The 24,110-nt window shown below is 44.5% G+C and overlaps 2 protein-coding genes across 3 annotated transcripts; one reads left to right on the forward strand and one right to left on the reverse strand.

The window, feature by feature from the left end:
- The first annotated feature begins 5 nt into the window (after positions 1-5).
- Positions 6-21,271, forward strand: LOC113135160 (wings apart-like protein homolog). Of its 2 annotated transcripts, XM_026314861.1 has the most exons (20): positions 6-313; positions 1,014-1,525; positions 4,761-5,508; positions 6,168-6,538; positions 6,888-7,012; positions 10,298-10,393; positions 10,524-10,694; positions 10,800-10,936; positions 11,098-11,209; positions 11,524-11,769; positions 12,338-12,449; positions 12,544-12,641; positions 12,748-12,824; positions 15,091-15,227; positions 15,438-15,553; positions 15,650-15,823; positions 17,014-17,227; positions 17,342-17,430; positions 17,758-17,853; positions 18,002-18,067. In XM_026314861.1, the coding sequence occupies exons 2-20, from the start codon at positions 1,036-1,038 to the stop codon at positions 18,065-18,067; spliced, it is 3,675 nt and encodes a 1,224-aa protein (XP_026170646.1). In that variant the 5' UTR covers positions 6-313; positions 1,014-1,035. The 2 variants fall into 2 exon arrangements, with proteins under 2 accessions (XP_026170646.1, XP_026170647.1); XM_026314862.1 differs by lacking the exon at positions 6-313 and having other exon boundaries at positions 1,036-1,525; positions 18,002-21,271.
- Positions 21,272-21,585: 314 nt separating this feature from the next.
- Positions 21,586-22,224, reverse strand: atoh1c (atonal bHLH transcription factor 1c). Its single transcript, XM_026316109.1, has one exon. It carries the CDS (start codon positions 22,222-22,224, stop codon positions 21,586-21,588), a length of 639 nt encoding a protein of 212 aa, XP_026171894.1.
- Between the last annotated feature and the right edge of the window lie 1,886 nt (positions 22,225-24,110).

Here is a 24,110-nt window from a genome sequence, read left to right on the forward strand (position 1 = left end):
TTAACTTGACGCAACGGAGAAGTCCAATGGAAGCCTTCGTCGCAACCCGGAGGAGACAATCGGATGCGATTTAGATTGAAAATTTGGGACCGATTTGTGTGGATGTGGTTATAAACCGTGTCATTCTCAGTAGCCTGGAGTTTCGGCTCTGTCCGTTGCGTTTCAAAGCCGCTAATTTGCTGTAATCGGCGGCAGTCCGGCCTTGTTTATATTGGGCAGCTTGGATCAGGGAAGCAGGCCCGGTCCTGTGCGAGTTAACGGCCGCTTTGGTTCTGGAGTGTGTTTTGTGCGGATCAGCCCTTTAGCTCACCAAGTAAGTGGAAATACCGACGACAGTCAGTGTTCGTTTACCAGTAGGTTGGTTTGTTTGTTAGTTTGTGGTACGACACGATGACGGTTTGTAATTATTGTTAGCTGTTAGCTTCAAGCTAGCACTTTGCTGGACTGTTGAGTTTTGTGCTAATGCTAATGGCTAAAGCTCGAGCTAACGCTGGCAGGAACTTAAAGAAATGTCTTTTATTCCGCGTCAGTCATGTGTCGCAATGAGGACACGGGATTATTGTTCTTATTTCAGTCTCTGTGTGTTGTTGTGTTTCTATTCATTCGCCTGCTAGCAGCCTGACAGTGCTGATGGCAGTAACTTAGCACATTAGCTCGCTAGCAGGCTAATGTTAGCCTTGTTTTGTTAGCGAGTATTTCTGACACCCAGCACCGCATGTGTTGTATTAATAAGGCTGCAGACTCAGATGCATTTAAACGATGATTAAAAATAAACCAGTGGGACCTTTGACTTGTGAACATAATCGTTAGAGACCGATCTTTTGTGTCCAGATATTTATTTCATTCGATTGATCAATGAACATGACTGACACTGGCTAGTGCTTGTAAATAAATGGTTCCTGAGTAGAACTGTAGAAAGGGTGGGGGAACCACATCCATTATGCCCATGAAATATTTTCTGATCATGTCTGAAATGTTTCTGCGCCCCCCTATGTTTTTTTTTTTTTTTTTAGAGAATATGAGCCAGATGCAACAATGACATCCAGATTTGGTAAAACCTACAGTCGCAAGGGAGGAGAGGGCACGTCCAAGTTTGACGAGGTTCTGTCCACCAAAAGAGGCACCCTTAGCACCAAATGGGGTGACACCACCTACAAGGCCAAGGTGGGCTCCAAGCGTGCCGGTGCTCCCAAGAGCGACTCTTCGGTCCTAGAGGTATATAAGAGGCCCCGTCCATGTGGGGATGGCTTGGAGGATCCATTTGGTTTTGACAGTGATGAGGAATCCAAACCGGTGTCATCTCGGAGTGGCAACAAGTCGTCACCTGCCAAGCCGGCCTCAGCAGAGCCTCCCCAGGCAGAAAGGCCGGGTGTTTCTTTGGACCCTGGGAGTAGGTCCAGCCTCCAGGTGGGATCCCACGTTTTGGCATCCACTCAAGGAGTGTCATGGCTGGCCAGTGACATGAGCCAGCCAGGGGTCATGGAGGACACGTCGCGGTTCTTCAACAGCAGCATTGCCAGTTTAGGTAATACACACAGTTTCTTTAAGCTTGTGTACTTTTGGATTAGGACTGAATCTATTTTTAACTGGTTTAGCTACTGATTAATGTTGTTTTCTAATTGCTTAGACTGTAAAATGTCAATATTAGGTACCCTTGAGAATTTACCAGAACTGTAAACATCCACAGCAGTGCTCATTTAAACTTACAGTAACAAAAAAAGACAAAACCTCAAAGAAATTCATAATCAAACTGTTAAATATACACAAAGATCTGCAGCACATAAACACAGATTTCCTGCTTGAAATCATTTTTCTTTTTCTTATATCTGAATGAAACATCCTGCTCCTGAACAACCAGAAATATGAATCTTTAAACATCCTTCAATTTGGTTTTGAATTTCTTTGCTATAATGGCAGCGATAAAATGTCTCCTTGAATTTGTTGACTAAACCAACTCTGAAAGGTTCCTGTTAGCTGTAAAATGTTCAGCCTCTTTTTTTTTTTTTTTTTTTTTTAAATTTTGGTCTGACAAAATGGAAAAGGAAATAGTGCATTATGGGTCCTGGTTTTCATTCGGTAATAACTGAAAACAAATGACAGGTTTGATGCTTCAGTCTGACGGGACAACACGATTTCAGTGATGTAATTTTTGACAAGCAGCACTAGAGACATCAGTTTAGTTGTTCGTCCTCTCACAGCCGGTCGCTGTCAGTGTCACTGCTTTCAGCTTTACTTGCCCCCAGCTTTTCGTGACCGCTGCTGGCCCCCTGCCAGAAATGCGAGCCGCTCCACCAGCCTGAGAACAAGAAGCTCAGCTCAAAGTGATGTTTTCTCAGGGTTAGGACACTGACACATATTGAAGGGAAACCATTGCAAAACTGAAGATCAACTGCCTTGTTATCAGCTTCCTAAAGCTGGGGAGGTTGGCTCTGTAAATATGACAAAATCATTGACCAAATATGTCTGTTGATAAAGTGTTCCCACAGAGCTGACTATTGATACATAAAGACTGATATTTGTATTTGTGACGATTATAACACAACCTTTCTGTTTCAGACGCTACACATCCAGTTTTCTATGGACTCTGTTGTACAAAATAGTACATGAGGTGTTAAGGACCTGACTTTGCGCTCAGTTCACATGTAGTGGCCTTTTGGAATTATGTTTGCTATTTAAATAATCAAATAACAGCAGTTGGTCTTATCTAACAAACATCAACTGTACCAGCAGTTGGTGGGTGTTGAGTTTGGATCCTGGTTATAGGTTAGTCCTCTGTTCACAGGCAGCCCTGTATGATTTTTAATATCCAGTTCTGTGCAAACTCACGCTCTTTACACAGGCTCACACACACGAGCTTCGACACCCACTGATGTCAAGCCCCATCCTGTTTCCAAAGCCAGACACCCAAACTGTCATCTTTGCACATTATTGAGGTGTCACCCCTCCAGTCATGGCTATTTTTATCTGCCCATTTTTAGGAAAATTGAAGCCATACAACATAAAACGATTCACATCAAATTCATTGTTTGAAAATGTCAGTATGTACTGGACTGATGAATGGCTTCAGAATTTAGTTCTTTAAATCTTCTCTTATAAAAAGCAGAGGACATTTTGTAGAGGACAGGCCTTGGTTTGTGTGTCTGTGCGTGTGTCTGTGCGTGTGTCTGTCATACAGGGTGGTCCCTGCTCTGCCATCTGCTGAAGAAGAACTGAAAGTGGCTTAATCACAGGAACATTTTGCAATAGACTTGACATAACACATTATTTAATAAGCAGACCTTGGCTTTTCATTTCGTTTCGTTTCTCAAATTCAAAATTCTGTATGTAAAGTTTTGTAGTTGCTGGGGGCAGACAGAGAAATCAATAGGGCAGAGTTATACTTCCAGTTTCTGGGTGGAGTAAATTTATCTGCTCCTGTCTGTGAGGGTCTGCCCTGCTGTCTGTGGCTGATTTGGAGTATATTTGGGATTAGACTAATTCTCAAAGGAAGGTTCCAATGTAGAGGTTCTTCAGTCTGTGACTAAATCGTCACAAAGCTCCACCACAGCCACCTCGCCCTTGAACAAGCTCTCATGTGTCTATGTCCAGAAGAGGTTCTGGACATGAGGGCGGCCTAAAAGCCTGAAACGCTGCAACAATTGATCAGGATTCACTTTCCCAGAGTTTAAATTTCTAGCAGAACTGTAAGGAGCTCAGGTGGACCTAAAAGCTAAGACAAGATAATAAAACACCGATTAGAGAAAGATGGATGTTAAGACTAACAGGCCTTACAGGTCCTGTATGTGGATTACTCATATTGAGTAGCTCTATGCCTTTACTTGCAGATCAATGAGCCCAGTCCCTCTGTCTTCACTGCTGCTGATACTGTGGAGCATTTGGAAAGAGGGTGGAGGTGCTCATTCCCTGCTTTCATATCTGTACTTTTATTTTTTCATTTGTAGATAAGGTCTGAAAGGAGAGGAGTAGTGAAATGGCCCACATTTTATGATCCGACAACCCAACCTTCAAAACAAACAAAAAAAAATGCAGCTTTTATAAAAAGCAGGATACAGATATTCTTTGATGTTACACTGTGAAGCAATTTCCTGTGACTGCTCCGAGGAACAAGTTCAGTACAACGACGTTTGTCTGTGGAGGCAGAAACGGCCAGGGGGTGCTAATAACGTTGTGCATGTTGTCCTGTCAAGTAGGGCCAGACCTTTGGATTTAATTTAGGGATTGCACCAACTGGCAAACAAGAGTTAGCAGTTAGAAGCTCTGTGTGTGTGTGTGTGTGTGTGTGTGTGTGTGTGTGTGTGTGTGTGTGTGTGTGTGTGTGTGTGTGTGTGTGTGTGTGTGTGTGTGTGTGTGTGTGTGTGTGTGTGTGTGTGTGTGTGTGTGTGTGTGTGTGTGTGTGACCTGCTTTCAGTATGTAAAGGTGCTTTTTGAAATGGTGCAGTTGTTACGAACACATTATGCATGTTTTTGTGAGCAGCTGTTTAGTGAGCCGCAAGCCAAACTGTGGGCACAGTGTTGGTGTGTTGGGGGTATTTTGTAGGTTACAGCTCAACACTAATCAGCAGCTTTGAAAAAGACGTTTCTTTTACCCTATTGTGGAACTTGTGTGTTGGGCTGTTGAAGAGGTCACATTGGATTTTTTTGTTTTGTTTTTGCACCTGCCTTTCAATGTATTTCACACTACAAACACATCAGCACTTTAAGCATCATTTGAATGTATTTTTTATCTTCATATTAACTCTGAGCCTTTTTGTTTCCTATAGGCAAGTCCCAGCAGAGTCCCTCATCGTCACTGGAGAGCCAGCACAGCTACTCATGGTACCAGAATGCATCTGAGAGCGACAGGAAGCCCCTGGCACAGACCACCACACTGAAGACAGGGTCCAAGGCAGAGTCCACTTACGACTCATGGGATGCTATCGTGGGCCTCCGTCCACCCTCACCAAGCCCGGAACCTCGCAACCCTGCCCCCATGTTCTCCTGGGCTTCAGCAGGTGTTACTGCAGGCAGCTGTGACCTGGGGCAGACCCGGCATGACAAGGCCCCCTCTCCTCTGCAACTACAGAGCCCTAGAGAGAGTGAGGACCTAGGAGGCGACTCAGACTTCCTTGTTGAAACGTCAGACTACTCCCAGACATCTTCCTCCTCATCTCTTGTAAGAAATTCGAACTGTCGGACGTATCGGAGGCCTAACAAACAGGGCTCTGGCAAAACAACGGACTCCAGCAGCTTTGCCGGCACCGTTTTTGGTGCAGATCCCAAATCCACATCTGACAACAGTAATAAGACAACAGGTGGTAGAGGAGGACGGGGCAGGACGAGAGACTACACAGTGCTGCATCCCTCCTCTATGTCGATGTGTAATGTCACGATCCAAGACCGAACAGCGGAGGAGTTTAGTGGTGATGCAGCACCCTCTAGTGGTGGTGGTAGTAGTTCAGGTTCTGTTAGTACGACAGAAGCGGGAGAGGCGGGATGGACGCGTAAGAAGACGGAAGAACAGAACACAAGGTAGGACAGGCCACACTGGGTCTTTTTTCTGATTCTTTGCGAGGTCTTTTTTTCTTGAGTTGTCAGATATCACAAAATACTTCTGCACACGTGATAATGTGTCACATACACCGGACGGCAGCAAAGCTCAAACTGCGCCTGATCGAAGAGCGAACTGTTGATTATATCACATGATCATCCCCAGATCCATACTGTCCAGCTGTTTATGGCAGGTGTACCCAAGATATTTGTTAAGCCTACATGAATGTCTTTCAGGTCCCCAGGAAAAAAAAATAGAAATGAACAACTACAATTCTGCAACAACTGGGTATAACACATCTGGCGATGGTCATGTTATGTGATTAAAAGCTCCCATGATGCCACTAAATGCGTCTGGCAGTTGGATTGTTTTCTCAACTGATAAGTAATTCACTTGTAGTTCATTTGTAATCATTTTACTTCTTAATTTGTTAAGTAGTGTTTGTCTGTACGTGCTGAATATGTCAGGTTAAGTTCTGGGGAAATGTGTCTACACTAATTCCCAACAGGTCTGGAGTATTTCCATTTGGTGGAATGGTGCAGCCAATAAGTCTTGGGTTAGAATATGAGAACGTGAATTCATATTAATTCATTTGTTCCTAAACACAGTCTGACTTCTCTTGGTGTGCACTTGTCCTCAGGTTTAGGCAGACCCAGACCAAATCAAAGAAGGACAGGAAGCTCAACCTGTTTGGTTTTGAAGATGCAGAAACCCAACCGGAGGAGAACAGTGCCAACAACGCTGACGGCCGATCCAGTTACAAAATCAAATACTTTGGCTTTGACGACATGAGTGACAGTGATGGGGCTGATGATGACGACGACAATGATTCTAAGGAGAGAAGGAAGGCCAAGAAGGCCGCCACTGCCAAGGCAGCCCCGGTGGTTGCCGCAGAGGAAACACCGCCTGATGATCCGCCAGATCCATTCGAGAGCCTGGAAAGTCGTAAAAGGCCAACACCCAAGGAGAACAAGAAGAATTCTGAGAAGCAGGACAGCAGGATACGAGCAGGTTAAAACATATATATACTTTTATTGAAAGTGAGGGATTTTATTACTCATGAATAAATGACAGTGCTGTGAACCCATACTCTAATACACAGCACATGAGGCCTAAGGGCACTAATGCACCCAGATCACGTCTTCGTCTTATGAGAGCTTGTCCTCAGTAGCCACCTACTGTGACATGTTGGTGTGTGGAGTTAATCTGGTCTAAACCAGGACATGGGAGAGAAACCAAAAATACTGAAGCTCACACAGACTTGAACATACAGTCACTGTCATTTCAGGGCATTTCTGTCTTCTGCACAGTGTAATCAGCAGCTACTGTTTTGCTGATGGTGACTGTGTTTTGTCTGCAGATGTCCTGGACTTCTCAGAGGAGGGCCTTAGGGTGATGGCCAGCGGCCCCAGGAGGCCGCCTCCGGCCAAACCAGCTGAGAAGAATCCAGATACCCTCCGGAGGATCTTCAGCGCACACAAGAAGGTCAGACCACACCCCTAATTTGTTTTATAGATGCAAGACTAACACTAATGACTGAATTTGATAATACGTAAGAATTCAGTTCTGAAAAATCAACGTTTGGCTTTTCATAAAAAATAAAAAGGAAAGACTTGAATGTGATGCCCATCTGGGTCATTCTATGAATCACTCAAGTGAAATATTTTAATCCCAAACTGTAAAACCTTCCTGTTGCAAAAAGATCTGGACGTACCTCTGGGGATGGCACTGTCCACCTACGCCCCATATGACTCAGAGCTGTGTGTATGGCTGTGTGTATGGCTGTGTGTATGGCTGTGTGTATGGCTGTGTGTATGGCTGTGTGTATGGCTGTGTGTATGGCTGTGTGTATGGCTGTGTGTATGGCTGTGTGTATGGCTGTGTGTATGGCTGTGTGTATGGCTGAGGGGGAAGGATTAAGTCGTCTTTGAACATCTCTGAACTGCTTCTCTCTCATTTATCGGCGTACTAATGGCCTGTCACTGCTCGGCTCTCACACTGGGCTCACTCCCACTCAATATCAGATTCTATTGATTTCATAAGGGCCTTGTGCTTTTTTTAGTGGAGACAGAATAATGTCATTAATCCAGACCAGTGGAAATAGTAACACATATTCCCTGTATGGGAATTGTCAGTATTTCATATTTGAGACTGAATGTGGGTTCAGCATAAAACTCACTGCACTTAGTTTTTCATCAGGTGGGAAACCACTGTTGAACTTATAATTTGATTTTACTCTTGTTATGCTGTATGAATGCTGTTAATTAGACCCAGTGTAGTTTCTGTAGTTGTCGTAACGAGCTCCATGAGGCGTCTCTTCATCACAGCTGCTTGTTAAGTGTGTTCTTTTTAGTTTGCAGCATTTTAACTTTGGTGGGAAAAGTGATGCATGATTATAGATATAATGAGCAAGAAGAATTTCTGAATTTAAATGAGTTTGTAAAGGTGATCAGGATTGGCTGGAGGACTGTTTCTATTAGAGCTTTTAACTTGTATTTTTTCTTTCTCCAGTAGATGTTCGGTCAGGAATAAAAAATAATCAAGGTTACTGAGGGCGATTATAGCAGTCAGTTTTTTTTGCTCTCACTAAGTATGTGAGCCTCATCTCTTTATTGCAACGCACATCAAATACCATTATCCTCAAAGCTGAAACATGTGTGTCGCACTATATTGAATCATTTCATTGAAAGGTGGCATAAAGCCACTAAGACATCAGTGTCTACTGTAAACACTAAACCTTTCAGACAAAAAACACAGCAATACCTATTGAAAATCCCAAAGCATCAATTACAGCCATTCAACCAGAAAAAACATTTAACAGTTTATACAACATATCGTTTTAAATATCCCCCCCCTAAAGTGTGTTTCACGTTCTCTGAAGCCTTTGCAGAGGCAGGGATAACTTTGTTCTGAAGTTCTCTCTCAGTACCTGCAGGGAAGTGCCAAAGTATAAAGTTAATTTCTTCTGTGTGCGCCCATTACAGTCAAGCAGTGAGGCTATTAGTAGGCACATCGCCCATAGGAGCATAATAATGTACTTAATGTACTCTTTTCTCATTCTGTTGTTCTCCGGTTTCATGCCTGACTCGCACAGGAACTTTCCTCCCTCTCAGCTGAATAATACACTCTCCTCCCTGTCTCCATCTCTTCCTCTTGACCACTTCGTTCTTACTTCACCTAGTCCTCCTCCCCCCATGTGCTGTTATGCTTTCTGTCTCTCCAACACTGTACATTCACACTCTCTGACTCTTCAGTTAACATAATGCTGAGTGAAAGCTAGGCAGAGGTCATTATAAAAACAAAAACCCATAGTAGAAAAGTGACTGTCCTTCAGAGGAGTCATCAAAACTCTGCTTCAGTTTCAGTGAACTGGACCTCCATAGTGTTGGCAGAGCTGGAGTGCTGTTCGGTTATTGCACCGAGGATGCTGGCAGAAATTAGATGTTACTGTAATGGCAGCACATGGACCGACTCTTCTATATTTAGGAGATGGTGTTAGATTTATATGAGGACAAGCACTTTTCATATCCGTAACAATGGCCCTCTGTACAGCTGCAGTGTGGGTCCGTTTGCAGTGCTGTTCTTTCTAACTCCGTAAGGAAAGACGGGTAAAAATATTGTGTTTTTCATTTATCATGGGATGAAAAGCAAATTATAAAAAGCAGCTGATTAGATGGGTAAGATTCTGAAAGGGGAAATGGTGTAGTCTGTCGCTGCCCATTTCCAGTCTGCACTTTGCTTTGAATGCATCATCCTATAAAAACACCGAAACACCACATTTTTCTTATATTTTTTTTCTTGCCCACCTCCCTCCCTAACCATCATATCTCCCATGCTGCTTAGCGGCAGGTGGGCGGGGCAGCTGGGGTAGGCGTCTGCCTGTGTCATTCAGATTACTGGAGGAGGCTTTAATTTGGTGTGTTGATTTTCCAGGACACCAGAGCTCGTCCCCAAACTCCCCCTTTGTCTCAGCTTATTAACCCTGCAGTGCACTACCCCAAAGCCTCCTGGACACCTCCCTCAATAAGCTGCTCTCTAGCCAACTCTGTCTCTCCTCCCTCCTGCCTTTCTCTGTGTCCTGGACTTCCCTTGTTCTCCCTTTTGTTTTTCATTATGAATGTCCCAGCAACCACCAGCCACAGGTTTGGCAAAAATGTATAAAGAGGACAGAAGACGAGCCAAGGATGAAAGGCTGAGGCTTGGGTGGTGGTCTGGCGAGGGTGTGTGTGATTGTTTGTGTCCTGCTGTTTGATCAGTGCTGGCGGACCCTCTCGAGTTCAGTGTTTTGTTTTTTGTTTTTTTTTTTATATATATAATTCTTTCATCTCTACATCTACCTCTTTATCTGCAGCCCATTTCTGTTTGTGTTCACCTAAATACTGAATTATATCTTGAATACAAGTCTTTTCTTGGCAAACAAGATTTTTTACATACATTGATGGCACAGCTACATAGAAAGAAATAGTTTAAAAAAGGTGAAGAGAAGTGGACTTATTTAAGTAGTCATATTTAACAGAAATTAAGGTTCCTGTTAAATACCCCACAATTTCACCAGTAAGTCTTCACTAGTGGTAAATGGTGTCCCCATGTTGTCAGAGTCATGGTTCCAGTGAATCCAGGAGGTGAGAGTTGATCTTATTTTACTGTTTTTTTTTTTTTTTTTTTTTTCGTGACCTATGAACCTGGTTTTGTCTTCTCGCTGTCTGATTAAAGTACGTTTGCCCCTGCAGCTTCAGAGGTGTTTATGTTTTGTGTGTGTTCATGTCACAGTCGCCCACCAAAGCAGTGTATAATGCCAGGCACTGGACTCTGGACAGTGAAGAGGAGCCCCCTCCCCCTTTCTTCTCACGATCTCAGACAGCTCCTGTGAGTACACACACATTTTCAGCTTCAAATGAGTGATTCATAATTTATACTGAATATGGTCGGCACCAAAAAGTGCTAATAAAATACAGACTTGTTCTCATTTCACATCAACTGTCCTCCATCTTTCCAGACGGCAGCCTCAGCAGGAGGAACCAGTAAGGAGCCCTCTGACTCTCACAAGGATGATGGTGTTTTCAAGGCTCCTCCTCCTCCTCCCAAGGTCACCAAGTGTGTCACCGTCCCCACAGATCCCTACCAGGACACAGTCACTGCACTCAAATGCCGCAAAGAGCACAAGGAGGTACACAATAAATGTTCATCGATGCTGAAACCGTCCAGCTCCGCTTCATGGTAAAGATGTAAAAATGTTTAAACGTGCAGTCATCGACACCCTTGTGTTTTACAGCTGTATACGGTCGTCCAGCATGTGAAGCACTTCAACGATGTGGTGGAGTTTGGTGAGAACCAGGAGTTTACTGATGACTTTGAGTATCTGGCTACTGGTCTGAAGAGCGGACAGCCTCTCAACACACGCTGCCTTAGGTGCGAACCCACTAGAGGGAATGAATCAGGCTTTCTCAGGCCGCTGCTGCTGTGGTCACTCTCCTCTCACTTTGCTGTCCTCGCTACATCCTCAAACACCATTATCACTAGATTCTTCTCAGTGTTTGCCAATGTAGTGAATTAGTGTGTTGTTTCCCCAGTGTCATCAGCCTGGCTACACGCTGCGCCATGCCCAGCTTCAGGATGCACCTCAGGGCCCGAGGGAAGGTGGCTCAGGTTTTCAAAACCCTTAATGACGCCCCACAACACCCGGTAAGGAATAAAAGCAAAGACCCCAGCGGTTCCAAAGAGAAACTGCAAAAATGACTGGAGAACCAGTCACCTCCTAAACTGTGTTAGGAAGTGACTGAAATGCTCCCCACCTTATGTAGACCTACCCAGGTTTTGAGTGGCGTCGTGGACTGGGGTGGGCGTTAATATGCTGAAATGAAGTGAAAGTGTGGAATTCAAAGTCTTTTTAAAATAGAAACTTGTGAAAGTGAATATGCTAATATGCTCAGTTTGTTTTTAGATATATTTATTTATTTTGGATTTTATAAATCTGTTTTTCTTTTACATGTCTGCAGAACCTGGCTCTGTGTACAGCATCTCTGATGTACATCCTGAGCAGAGACAGGTTAAACATGGATTTGGACCGGTCCTGTCTAGACCTGATGATACGGCTGCTGGAGCTGGACCAGGACCAGGGGGGCGGTGCTGGGCCAGACTCCACCACTCAGTTCAGCGCCAAAGAAATCGCCAAGATGAAGGAGAAGATCAGGAAGCTCTGTGACACTGTGCACAACAAGCACCTGGACCTGCAGAACATAACGGTACAAAAAGCTGGTCCTGGGTTTAATAAAAACTGGGGGTGCTGGTTTTAGTTTTGTGTGAATATTCATGTACTGATGTTCCCTACAGAACCGTGTTGTTGTTTGAGTGTTAAAGCTTTAAGCAGCATTAAGACGGTTACACTTCTCCACTGAAACCTCTGACTAATGATATTCTTTTTAGCAGCTCTTCACTCGGTGTGACTCAGCCTCCCACATGTGTCAAGATATTTCTAGGCACTGGAGCTGAAGATTTTTTTGTGATCTAAAACATCGGCAGTAAATATCAGGCTGTGGTGTCAGTCTCTCAGTATCAAAGGGAGCAGGTGTCTTGCTAGAGCCACCATTTTATGGCAGCAGAGGCAGAATTTCATCAGGGAAGCCAAATCTACACCCAAAGGAAAGAGCCCACAATGCACTGCAGCTGGGTCATAACAATCACAGTATACTACAAACTAATGGGAATCTATAAAACATCACTGACTGGGGTATTACCTGTTTTGTCACACTTTTTAAATGCATACTGGCTGATGAAATGGCTCCTTGTTTTGTCCCTCCTCTCTCCCTGTAGACGGGTCATTTAGCAATGGAGACATTACTATCCCTGACTTCAAAGCGAGCAGGAGACTGGTTCAAAGAGGAGCTCCGGCTGCTGGGAGGACTGGACCACATCGTGGATAAAGGTTTGAGATGTTAGCAAGAACCTTGGACACAAAATAAGTGATGATCTATGTTGTTACTGATCATCTCTCTCTAATTTTAATTGTGTCCTCACAGTGAAGGAGTGTGTTGATAACTTAAACCAGGAGGAGGAGACGGAGAAGCTGGGGTCTTCTCTGTGGGGAGCTGAGAGATGTTTACGGGTGCTGGAGAGTGTAAGTGCAAACCGACAGGACTCAAGATCAGATAGTTCCACTGTTAAATTAGCACTTTTAATTAAATGTAATGTTAAGTAATACATTTTTCTTTGTCTGTGTGCAGGTCACGGTCCACAACCCAGAGAATCAGGGCTACCTAATCGCCTACAAAGACTCATCGCTCATCGTCTCCTCTGCAAAGTGAGTAAACTCACACACACACACACACACACACACACACACACACACACAGTCTGGCCCCTGTTTGGCTGCAGACTGTCAGGATTCAGTTTGAGTGCTGGTGTACCTGAGGCCTTACATGTAAACACAACTTAAGACAGTCATTTTACCCATTATTCCACACTGTATCTGCTCACTGCCTTGTTTGTTTTCCTTTCCTTCCCTCTTGGTTTTTCCTCTGTCATCTTGTCATGTTTTTATTTGGAGGGTTTTTATGCACCACGATGGTCAAAATGTCTTTTTAGGGGAATTTGTTCAGACCTGAGCCCTGAACACTTGAAAATCAACAAATATAAAGATATGACAGAAACACCTTAAATCTTGACAAACGGATTTCAGAAATGTTGACGTTGACAGAGATTAGTGAATGTGCTGTGTAGACTGTGTATCTGGATAATTCCGTGTATTATGTGGGTCAGTGTCAGTCTTATCCAGCATGTCCGATGGTTATTATGTGTGTCAGGGTTTTGTTGTTTAATTTCCTGGTCGTGACATCCTGTCAGTCATAGCAGTGACCTGTGAGCCCGACCCCGGCCTGCGTTGACAGAGCTCAGTCTACTATTGAAGTGACCCGACCTTGTTCTCTTCTGCTTCCTTCTCTTAATGTCTCTGTTTCAGACGGATTCAGTCACATTTGTCCAACATTTCTGTTCTGTGATCACAGGAGAGTTTTGGTATCGAGATCGATTATTAGAAAACTGTTCATTCACACACAAGTTTTGTTTATTGTTGTTGTTACGACCAGTTAAATAACATGGAGCCTCAGCAGTGGTTTAAATGTCTTTATTACGTCAAATATCCTTTACACTAAAACACAAGTCAGAGTTGGAGTTTTAGTTTCCCATGTTTCATATCAGTGTATTTGTTTGATAGATAGCTGAGAGATGCCAAAGGTGTGTTTAAAGCAGCCATTGCAGAGTTTAGTACTCAAAGCTGCTTCTCTGAATATCGGCCTCCAGTATCGGTCAAATGGCCCAGTGCTGAGTTCATTTACCTTCTCGCTCCTCCTTCGCCCTCTGTGTGACCGGACCTTCGCCCCCTGCAGAAGATCTGCAGTGAGGGTGGGGGTGAGGAAGAGGGTGAAGGCTGAATGGGTCCACAAAGAGCTGCTGTTTGGGCGGGTGACACAGGCCTCGGTCTGAGCGTTCAGCTGTCCTCTCCGTTAATTCGATTAACCCCCTAAACCGTAGGGTGACAGAGAGAGAGCGGGTGCTGCCACCTAAGATCCACACACTGAAGCTGTGTTCATATCATCTTTGCTTTAGCTGATTCCAGGTCCTCTTCCTTTGTCACTCTACATTTTATCCTCCTTATCTTATTTCTTTGCCTCCTTCTCTTTCACCTGATCTTATTATTTTTCTTTGCCTTCCTCCATTTGCTGCTCTTTGTTACTGTAAAGGCTGCGCTTATTGTTTCAACCCAAACTCACCCCTCTGTCTCTGAGTGTTTCAGCTGTCTGCAGGGCTAATTCAATAAACCCCCTATTAGACAGCGCACACACACACACACTAGAGCCTTACCGCTTATTGACCACATCTGTGTCTGAGCGGAAACTATACAATTCTGCTTTGCTGCCTCTTTGGACTTTCATAGCTTCATTTATAATCCTTAGTATATAATCCTTAGTCTTAGCTGAACACTGAGTTGAGCCCATAAACTTTAACATAAACATTAGGAAAACAAAACATAGTTGGCACAAATTATTTGCCCAATTCAAACAAACCACTTTTGTCCCCACTTGTCTTGTCTCTCATACTTTGTTTCATCCTGACCTTCTCTTGTCCTCCATAGGCCACTTTTCGCCTCTTGTCCCTTCCTTCCTCTCTCTGCGGCCTGGTGTTCAGACTCTGGTTTCTGTCCTGTGTTCAGTTTCTGCTCTCATTAGGTTTAATCTCATTTTTGACATCAGGCCCTGACCTGCTGCTGCAGCTGGCCTCTGTGTGAGAGTGTGTCCTTTGAAAGCTGCTCTGTTTAGTGATGGACTAGAGGAGGAGAGAGGAGAATTGAGATGCAGATGATGTGAATCCAGTTTGTTTGTGTTGGGGATCGAGTGACTGTAACATCATTTTTACTTCATCTTTGATGAAATAAAGTAAACTTAAATGAATAGAGATGAAATCCTCCTGTGTGCTGTGACCTAATGCAGAGTGTTGTTTTTACCTGTTTTACCTCCTTTCTCTCCTTTCCTTGTCCTCTCTCCTCTCCTCCTTGTTTCCTCTCCTCTCAGGGCGCTGAGGAGGTGTGAGGAGATGATCCAGCGTTACAGCAGGGAGGTGAACTCGGACAAAGCCGTGGTGGGGAAAGCGGTAGAGAACTGTATGAGGGCCATCATCGGAGTCCTGCTGAACCTGACGCACGACAACGGTCAGCTGACCCACTCGTAAAAACACACAAACCAGCCAGTGGATTGTTCTACGGTTGCTAACATGTACTCGTGTGTGTGTGTGTGTGTGTGTGTGTGTGTGTGTGTGTGTGTGTGTGTGTGTGTGTGTGTGTGTGTGTGTGTGTGTGTGTGCGTGTGCGTGTGCGTGTGCGTGTGCGTGTGCGTGTGCGTGTGCGTGTGCGTGTGTGCAGAGTGGGGCAGTACAAAGACAGGAGAACAGGAGGATTTAATAGCAACGGCTCTCAACTGTGTTCTCAAAGTCCCTCAGTATCTTCCACAAGAGCAGAGGTTCGACATACGAGTGCTGGTGAGCAACATATTTGAACTGTGTGAATTATAAAATGATAAAAACTCCATAACTTTCAAAGTAACTCAGACTGTGTGTTTGTGTGTGTGTGTGTAGGGTCTGGGTCTGTTGATCAACCTGGTGGAGTACAGTGCCAGGAACCGGTACTGTCTGATGGAGATGGAGATGGAGGGAGGTCAGGGTCCCTGCGACTCCACGGTGCTGCTCAGCCCTCAGCACCAGGACATCACCAGCACCGGCCCGCTGAGTGCGATTGCTGCACTTGTACAGGTGCACAAACACTGTGTGTCTGTGTCTGTGTCTGTGTCTGTGTCTGTGTCTGTGTCTGTGTCTGTGTCTGTGTCTGTGTCTGTGTCTGTGTCTGTGTCTGTGTACTGCACTCATATTAAAAAAAACATGCAGCATCCCTGATAAAACAGTTTAGCTTGTAGTAGCCTGAAAAAGGAGTAGGAGGAAGGTGATATTTACACACTTAAGATCAATAAACAACGAGGCTAAATCACCAGTGGCTGTTTATCTTTCTCATGTTAATGTTTGTTTGTGAGAATTATGTTCTCAGTTAACAGCATTATCATGAATGCAGGGCTACTTTCAGTTGCAGTCCTCCATATGAAGACAATACATTTATTGAGTCAAAAGGGAAAAATAACCCGCTGACTTTCTACTGTAGAATTTCATTTTGCGACTTGTCTTTATTGATACGTGTTTGCAGAAAGGATTGATTCTAGTGAAGAAGCTCTTTCCTGCAGTACCTGTCTGCTGTGCTGCTCTGTGCTGAAACACAGGCAGGTTCTGTGCGAGACGTATTTGAACCTAATCACATCTGCATTTTAGACTGTAAATGAATAGTCTCATTATCCTCAGCGCCGGCTATTTGACTCATCTGTGTTTTGTTTTGCTGCTGTAGCAACTCAATTTCCCATGAGCACAGTTAAAGCATCATTTAAATCAAATCATCCAACCTAATGAGATTTGGCTGATGCTCTTATCCAGACTGACTTCAGTGAGGTCAGCAGCCAAATCTGCCAACAGCAGTGTGATTACAGAACCAAGACCCAAGAACAAAGTGTTCAGTGTATTTTCTCAGGATGAAATTATTAAGAGAACATCTGTACATACAAAGATATTTGCTGAGGTGAGTTTAAAGTGAAATAGTTTAACATCAGAAAGAAGTTGGTTCCACCTCCATAGGACCTAAAGTGCTGGACTTAATTTACCACTGAGAACGTACTGTCACTGTTCTGTGCCGGTCAGAACTGGATTCTTCAGCTGGTTTTTCCAGTCTCACACCCCCAGGTCCTCAGGTTAGAATACCTGCTGACAGTAAACAGCTTTTTCTTCTACTGATCCTCAGTCATGTCCACACTTGTTGCCACAGCAATGACACCTGGTGGTTCATGCTCACCTGCTATACTGATGTTTTCTAACCAACCAAATGTCTCCTCGCTCGTCCTCCTCAGCTTTTCCTCCAGCGAGAGCGGGCCGCCGTGCTGGCTGAGGCGCAGACCGATGACCTCATCAAGGAGGCACCCAAGCCCGCGCTGGACCAGAGCGGGGAGTGGCAGGAGACGGGTGGAGAGATCCAGTGGGTCGCCAACGACAACGACTCCGACAAACAGGATGACAATAAGAAGAAGGAGGACGCGGAGGACGAGGAGCTCGACCTCAACAAAGGTGCGACAACAGCCGGATTGTTTATTTGTTGTTTTGTTCTGTATCAGTTAGTTTGTTTATTATAGAGACACTGAATCGTCCACGTCTGTTTCCTCATCACTCCTCTCCTCTCAGCTCTGCAGCATGCAGGGAAGCACATGGAGGACAGCATCGTGGCCTCCTACACAGCACTGCTGCTGGGCTGCCTCTGTCAGGGGAGCCCGGTGAGTGAGGCACCACACAGTGCGCACACACACACACACACACACACACACACACACACACACACACACACACACAAAGAACCTGAGGCTAAATGTGACTGTGTGTTACACCTACAGTGTGTTGACATTAGTAGCTGTGAAGTTTATTGTCCTTCATTCAGTAAATCCCTGTAGATCACACATTTTGCTACGACACACATACATGAATCCATAACTGGGATGTACATTATTAGTGTGCTCAGATATAATTCATGTGGTCTGTCTGTAAAGGAAGACAATAAACACTGAAGCTGTGGTGATATGATGTTTCTGTGTGTTTCCCTCCAGTTGAATGTGACTACTGTGAGAGAGAACCTGCCTAAAGGAGATTTCTCCATCATGACAGAAATGCTGAAAAAGTTCCTCAACTTCATGAACCTCACAGTGAGTCACAGCTCCTGTAGTGTTTCTGAAAACATCAGCTTTGTTGTGGTGCTTCAAACACTGACGTTCTCAGAAATCAAACACAAAGCAGTAAATGTTTCAGACCCAGCCCAGGATGTAAAATGTGACGTCTGCTCTGTGTCTGCAGTGTGACGTCGGCACCACGGGACAGAAGTCCATCTCCAGGATCATCGACTATCTGGAGCACTGTTAGAGAGAAGGCTGTCTCTCTCTCTCTCACTCACACACACACACACACACACACACACACACACACACCATGACTGTCTCCTTCATTGTCATAACTTCAGATTACGTTCTGGGAACTGGTGTGTTTTGTTTTCCTGTAACAAAACAAACACACGTTTCCTTCATTTTCCAACTTTCTGCCTTTTTATATTTTCAGCTTTGAAACTGAACCAACCTCATAACTTAGTTACAAGGGACTTTTCTCCCAGTGTGACTCCACTTTAACTTAAACGTATTTCATGAGATGACATGGTCTCAAGTGGCCACACCTTCCAGCCACCTCAGTGATGATCTTTTACTAAAGATGTCAGTATTTTATCTTATTCTAGCCTTTTGTTTAGAAAACCGGCTCCGGTCTGTGTTTGCTTTGGTTAAATTATTTCTGAAGTCACAGTTCGGCTCCTCTGAGAGCTGCTGACCCCATCTCTTGTGAAAACACCCCACTCCTTGTATCGATCGACAGAAGATTGGAGTGAAGCTGCCATTTTCTCCAGCCCGCCATCAAAGCCTCTGCCTCTGAAGCTGGTAATCGCCAAAACAATTCAAGTGGTTTAAAAAACAAAACATCCACCTCATTTCTCTCCAGCTGTGGGCTTCTCTTTCTCTGCTCTGCCCTCTCCACTCTGTTGGACAGAGGCAGGCAGATCAAAAGTATCGATCTCTTCTGGGCCAGGAGCACAGAAATGGCAAGAGTTAGGATCCAGAATTGCAGGCTTTTGTGAAGTTCTCGTCCGCATATAAAAACCGAAATGCTCTCTCTCTTTGGAAGTAAGTGTTTTTCCTCCCCCTCCAGCCTCTGCAGCAAACTAGCTTATCGAAAAAAGCTTCTCCCATCATGCTGAGCGCACTCGAGTCAGGTGGCGCCTAAAAAACACACCTGAGACTAAAACAGAATGATCCTTGAAGTTGTTAAAACTGTCTGGAAACTTTGAACGACCCCCCACGTTCCCCCCATGTTCCCCATGGGTGGAAACTTTCTCCATTCACAGAATCGATCCCCCTCTCGCTCAACATCAAAGCCTGACCAGAACCTGTCCTCCTCCAGCTCCTTTCAATTACCACCTGTGTGCTTTCCAGTCAGGGAAGAGCCTTCAATTACAGCACAAAGGTGGCCCGGTCTGAGAGACCAGCTCCTTTTCTCTGGTTTGGACCCGAACCACCGGCCGCAGAGGTTTTTAGAGGTCAAGTCAATACGTTCGTCTTCCTGTTCAGTTGTTTTTAGTTGTAAAGACTTGAGATGTAGTTGTTAAATCCTAAAGTTCAAAGTTTGGAGTTAAATGTGGAAAATCCTTTTCTCATTGTTTCGAAGATTATCTGTATTTGTCGTTTCCCCCCTTTTTTCCCAGAATGCATTACAGCGGCCTCAGGAGGACAGTGTGGGTGTTTAGGAAATCTGTAAATGTGGAAGTTTGTCTGGTGACTTTCTCCCTGTGTGATTGTTGGTCAGCCCAAAATGGAAGCTCATGAAGTCAGTGAGAAAATAAAGGTTTCAGTCCAAAATACAACAGCAGCAGCAGCAAATTGTCAAAAGGTTTGCAGCAAAAATCGACTTTTTGGCACAACGTTACCATTTTTGGCAAAGGGTTAACCAGTTGTAACTAGTTGGTTAAAGCTTTATCGATCAGTTATTCGCACAAGGAAGAGGATCTTCTGGGTTGCCTTAAGAAAACTCAGGCTGTTGTTGACTCTCCACCAGTGTTACAGTTACAATGGCAGATGTCAGTAAAAAATGTGGCTGTAGCTCAACCGACTAATAAAAAAAGAGTTTACTGAATAGGTTTTTAAAAGGCTGGTTAGTTTCTCCTACATTTCCCCTAATGCAGCTGGATAGATTCTTTCAGTAGACCCTGCCTGTCTCCTGTGCCCAGTTTGTAACTCAGGCCTGACTCTGAAAGAGTATTAATGGAAAACACAGTTTTTACTTTGCATTTCAACACTAAAGCTGAAATACCATTTTGTCTATTTCTGGAAATTGTATTTCACCTTTATTCTTAACATTTCCACTGCTCTCAACATTTCCAGTTTATCTTCAAGATGCTAAAAAAATTCAAATCTTCCTCCTCAGACTTTTTCCCTCAACGTGGCCCAAAGACGCACTGACGTCACCAGCTTGATGTTTTTAGGCTTCATGTGTACTGTTGCTGGAATGCCCTTTAAATTCATTTATAATGCATGTTAAGTGCTTTGACTGTCAGTGAGGTCAGCAGTTGAACTTCCTGTAAAGGGCCTGATACCAGCTTGTTCGGCAGAGGAAAAAACTAAAAGATGGAGAAACTGTTGCTTCTTATTTGAAAATTGAATATTTTTGACCAAAACTTGGCACTTCAGTTTAGGTTTTGATGTTTTAGATGTTGGAGAAGAAACCTTTTTTTGTTTTTTAACTTATCACAGGATAGAAGACGTGTTCGTCTGAACAAAATAGCATTTAAAGTTTTCTGTTATTTTTTTTCCTTTTAAAGGCCCAAAGTCTTTCGCCATCAGAGCAGAGAAAGAGAATGTCAGTATGTCTGTTTGTCTGTGTTTCCTTGTTATTCAGGGTGAGGCAGAGTTTAGCTCTTGGCCAGTGTTTGTTTGATGTCATGTTAAAAAGTGGAAAATTAAGATTGAATTTTTTTTTTTCTTGAATTTCATGAGCTGTTTCTGTTGGAAGCATGTGTCATAAAGTAGGTTCATGCAGTTATTTTGTATTTGTTCCTCTGATCATTAACATGCTGGTTCATACACTGTCTCACACACACACACACACACACACAGTTTAACCCTCACACTCCTTTTATTTTTGAAAAGTTTACAAGAGCTTTACTCACAGACGTCTGAAGAATGAATGGAAGAGCTTTCTGTACATAGTTCCTGTACATAGACTGGTTTTGTCATCAGGAGAGGCTGATGGATAATGGTGGGGTGGGATTGTGGATGGGGTGGGCAGGTGGGTGGGGGGTGGTTCAATTTAAATTTAGACCTGTAGAATCTACTTTTTCTGAATCTACTCAGACTCTATTTTTCATTTTCTAAAGCCTTTTCTCCCAGATGTGTTGTTGTTTGGACAGACAGACGGAGGTTCTTAACAAACCAACTGCAGGAAAACTTGATCTTTGTACCAATTTGCAGACTGATGTCTTTGGTTACCTGTACATAATTTTAAAATAATAAAAAATTGCTACTTTCAGTATTTCCTGTTCTTTTCTTTTCCCTTCGCTCCCATTTTGTTTGATGGTGATGATCATTTGTCCAAAAATCACCTGCCCAGAGTTTAAAAACTTCATTGTTTTGTTGAATTTTAGTGTAAAAGTGTCTGCTGCCTTTTACAAAAAGACAAACTCGGCTACAACCTTGAAAATATATTTTAAGTTATGTACAAATACAGTTCTAGACAAAGCAATAAACAAAATCTTGAAACGTGTTTTTTTTTTTTTTTACTGTAGAACCAATAATTAAAAATCGGTGTGTAGAAAGTTTACAGGAGCTGAAGAAACGTTCATTTTGTCATTTTGTCCCACTTGTTCTCTCCCACATGTCCTCATCATAACCTGTCCGCTCATCCTCTGCGCGCACCCGCGCTCCGCCGCTCTTCCCGGGGTGAAAGTCCCTGACCGGCTCCGGTGGCCCGCCTGTCGTTAGTGTAGGCACCTGTGAGGGTTGAGCGGGCCCGGAGGGCCGCGGTGCGCGCATCGGTGCCTCCTGGAGCAACTCGCTGAGGGTGGCGATGTAAATCTGCGCCATTTGGAGAGTCTCTGATTTGGAAAGCTTCTTGTCGCTCTCCAGGTTGGGGATGACGCTCCGGAGCCGGTCAAACGCGACGTTGAGGCCCAGCATCCTCCTCCTCTCTCGGGCGTTGGCAGCGAGGCGTCGCCGCCGCTGCGCACGCTCCAGAGCGCACTTGTCCGGGTGGAGGTAATGCAGCGCGCCGCCGCTGGGGCCCAGCCGGAGCTCCACGATGGCGCACCGAGGGTCCCTGTGGTCGCAGCAGACTCTGGTGCGCTCTGCCCTAGGTCGCTCCTGCGCACGGTTCCGCTGAAGTAGCGCGTGGATGTCGGTGTGCAGATGCGTCGGGGCCGCGGGACCGACTCCTCCTTCCGGATCCACTGAGAGGAAAGAGGCAAAGAGGCTTTTACGCGGCGGCATCGCAGTTTTTTCCTGTGAATAAACTTGTGCCAAACACGGTTAGTTCACTGACAACTACAAAGTCGCACACGACGAACTTTCCTCACTTTTATGGGTGAATTTATGCACAAGGGAGCCGCGGGAACGCGCAGTGCGTGCTCCGGGGGCGTGGAGAAGGTCGTGTGCTGCCTAATGAACAGAGCCAAAGTCCACTGCAGGAGGTCCATTAACCAAGTTCATCAAAAGAGGATTAGATGCGTCTCACTGCGCTGCTGGGCCGATACATGGAGGCGGCCAAGGAAGGATGAGAGGAAGGGAGGAACGATGGATGGTGTGATGCGAAGAGTAAATGTTACCTTTCAAAAAGTAAAGCAAAAGCTGCTATAATACACATCACTGAAAATAAATGAGCTTAAACCGCCACTTCCTGTTCGAATTCCAGCTCCTTAGGAATGAACTTAGAGCTGATTTGGTGTAATGTTCCTTTTAAAGTTAATAAGTTAAATCTCCTGTGGTCTAAGTGTCATTTCTCATATTCACACAATTTCACACATATTGTGCACATATTTACATTTTAGCCCATAGTGGTCATAGAGTCCTCTACAGGTTGTAGTTGTGATACGTCTGGTACACTGAAGCTCATCAGCTCGTCACTGCCATTCATGCTTTTTAAGGTTAATTAAAAGCGTTGCAGCTCCCTGAGGTTAAAGCCTGATGATGACTGACAGTAACTGGCAGCCTTGTATCCTCTGGACAGGCTCTAATGGGATTTAGCAGCATGTCCTGACTGCCATGTGCCAACACTCTGCCAGGCCAGGCCTTTACAAACGCCCCAGCGTGGCACCGAGCCGACACAAAGAAGGCTGCATGACACACAGCAACATAATGGACTCCTTATGGCCAGGAGGACCCTCGCTGTCTGTCGCTGTGGGTTCGTTTTTTTTTTAATTCCTCCAATCTGGAGCACGTGGGGAGGTTTGGCTTCACAGCCCAGATGACAGATACTGGCACGCTCCGCTTTATTAAACCCAATGAAACGGCTCATTGCAGCCAGCGGACGGACACGGGCCGTAGATCAAACCCTCACGCCGCCGTGACAGGCCTGCAGATGACACCTGCACAAGTGTCCAGTCTTCTGACCACACGAGCCCTTCAGTTCCTCTGAGCTGCAAAGTTTAGGTTTGGTACAAACTCTTTTAGCTCATTGTTCCACCAAAACTGCTCAACATGTTGGAGCTCAGTGTGTTTGTTCTTCTTTCCCAGGACTCATGGATCTCTACTGGTTTGGCACTTGAGTGTTTTTCTATGTTTTTAAATCACATGAAAAGACCAAACCTGCTGATGAGTTTGGTTTGTCAAACTGTACTCACATGTTGAACTTTGAAATCAGCTCACAAATGTGTTAGTGAAACAGTCTGTAACATAAAACAGGTGGTGTCTGTGGTTTCTCTTAAACTGGAGGAATTCTGCTGTTGGGGACTATTTTCAGTGGCGGATTAATCCACATTTCATGCTTGTGTTTGTGTTGAAGGAACATGTCGCCCATATCTCTGGGCATAGTGGAGAAGAGACTTCAAGCTGATAAATATTTATTGATGGCTGGTGCTACACACTCTGTCAGTCAAATGCACACGTTAATAATAGAGCACAGCTAAATGTTTGAATTTCAACAGTTTTCTGATGTTAAGGTTTTTATCTGTAATATCACAGCTAACGGGCCTGTATTGATCTATTACCAACTGAAGAACAGACAAAATACAGATTTGGAGTTGAGAGATTTGGCTTCAGGTGTTCACATGCGTCGCTTTATTAAACCCAATGAAACGGCTCGTTGCAGCCAGTGGACAGACACGGCCCACGGATCAAACCCTTCACTGAGGCAGTGAGGCGACACCTTTTCCCCTGTC

The sequence above is a fragment of the Mastacembelus armatus genome, chromosome 19 (assembly GCF_900324485.2).
Source record: "Mastacembelus armatus chromosome 19, fMasArm1.2, whole genome shotgun sequence".
Classification (NCBI taxonomy): domain Eukaryota; kingdom Metazoa; phylum Chordata; class Actinopteri; order Synbranchiformes; family Mastacembelidae; genus Mastacembelus; species Mastacembelus armatus.

Excerpts from the sequence above, each read along its gene's own strand:
- LOC113135160 (XM_026314861.1), top strand. The coding sequence starts at position 1,036 with ATGACATCCAGATTTGGTAAAACCTACAGTCGCAAGGGAGGAGAGGGC. Across the intron at positions 5,509-6,167 it reads ACGGAAGAACAGAACACAAG|GTTTAGGCAGACCCAGACCA; the intron begins GTAGGACAGGCC and ends ACTTGTCCTCAG. Across the intron at positions 17,228-17,341 it reads GGAGCTCGACCTCAACAAAG|CTCTGCAGCATGCAGGGAAG; the intron begins GTGCGACAACAG and ends CTCTCCTCTCAG.
- atoh1c (XM_026316109.1), bottom strand. The coding sequence starts at position 22,224 with ATGCCGCCGCGTAAAAGCCTCTTTGCCTCTTTCCTCTCAGTGGATCCG.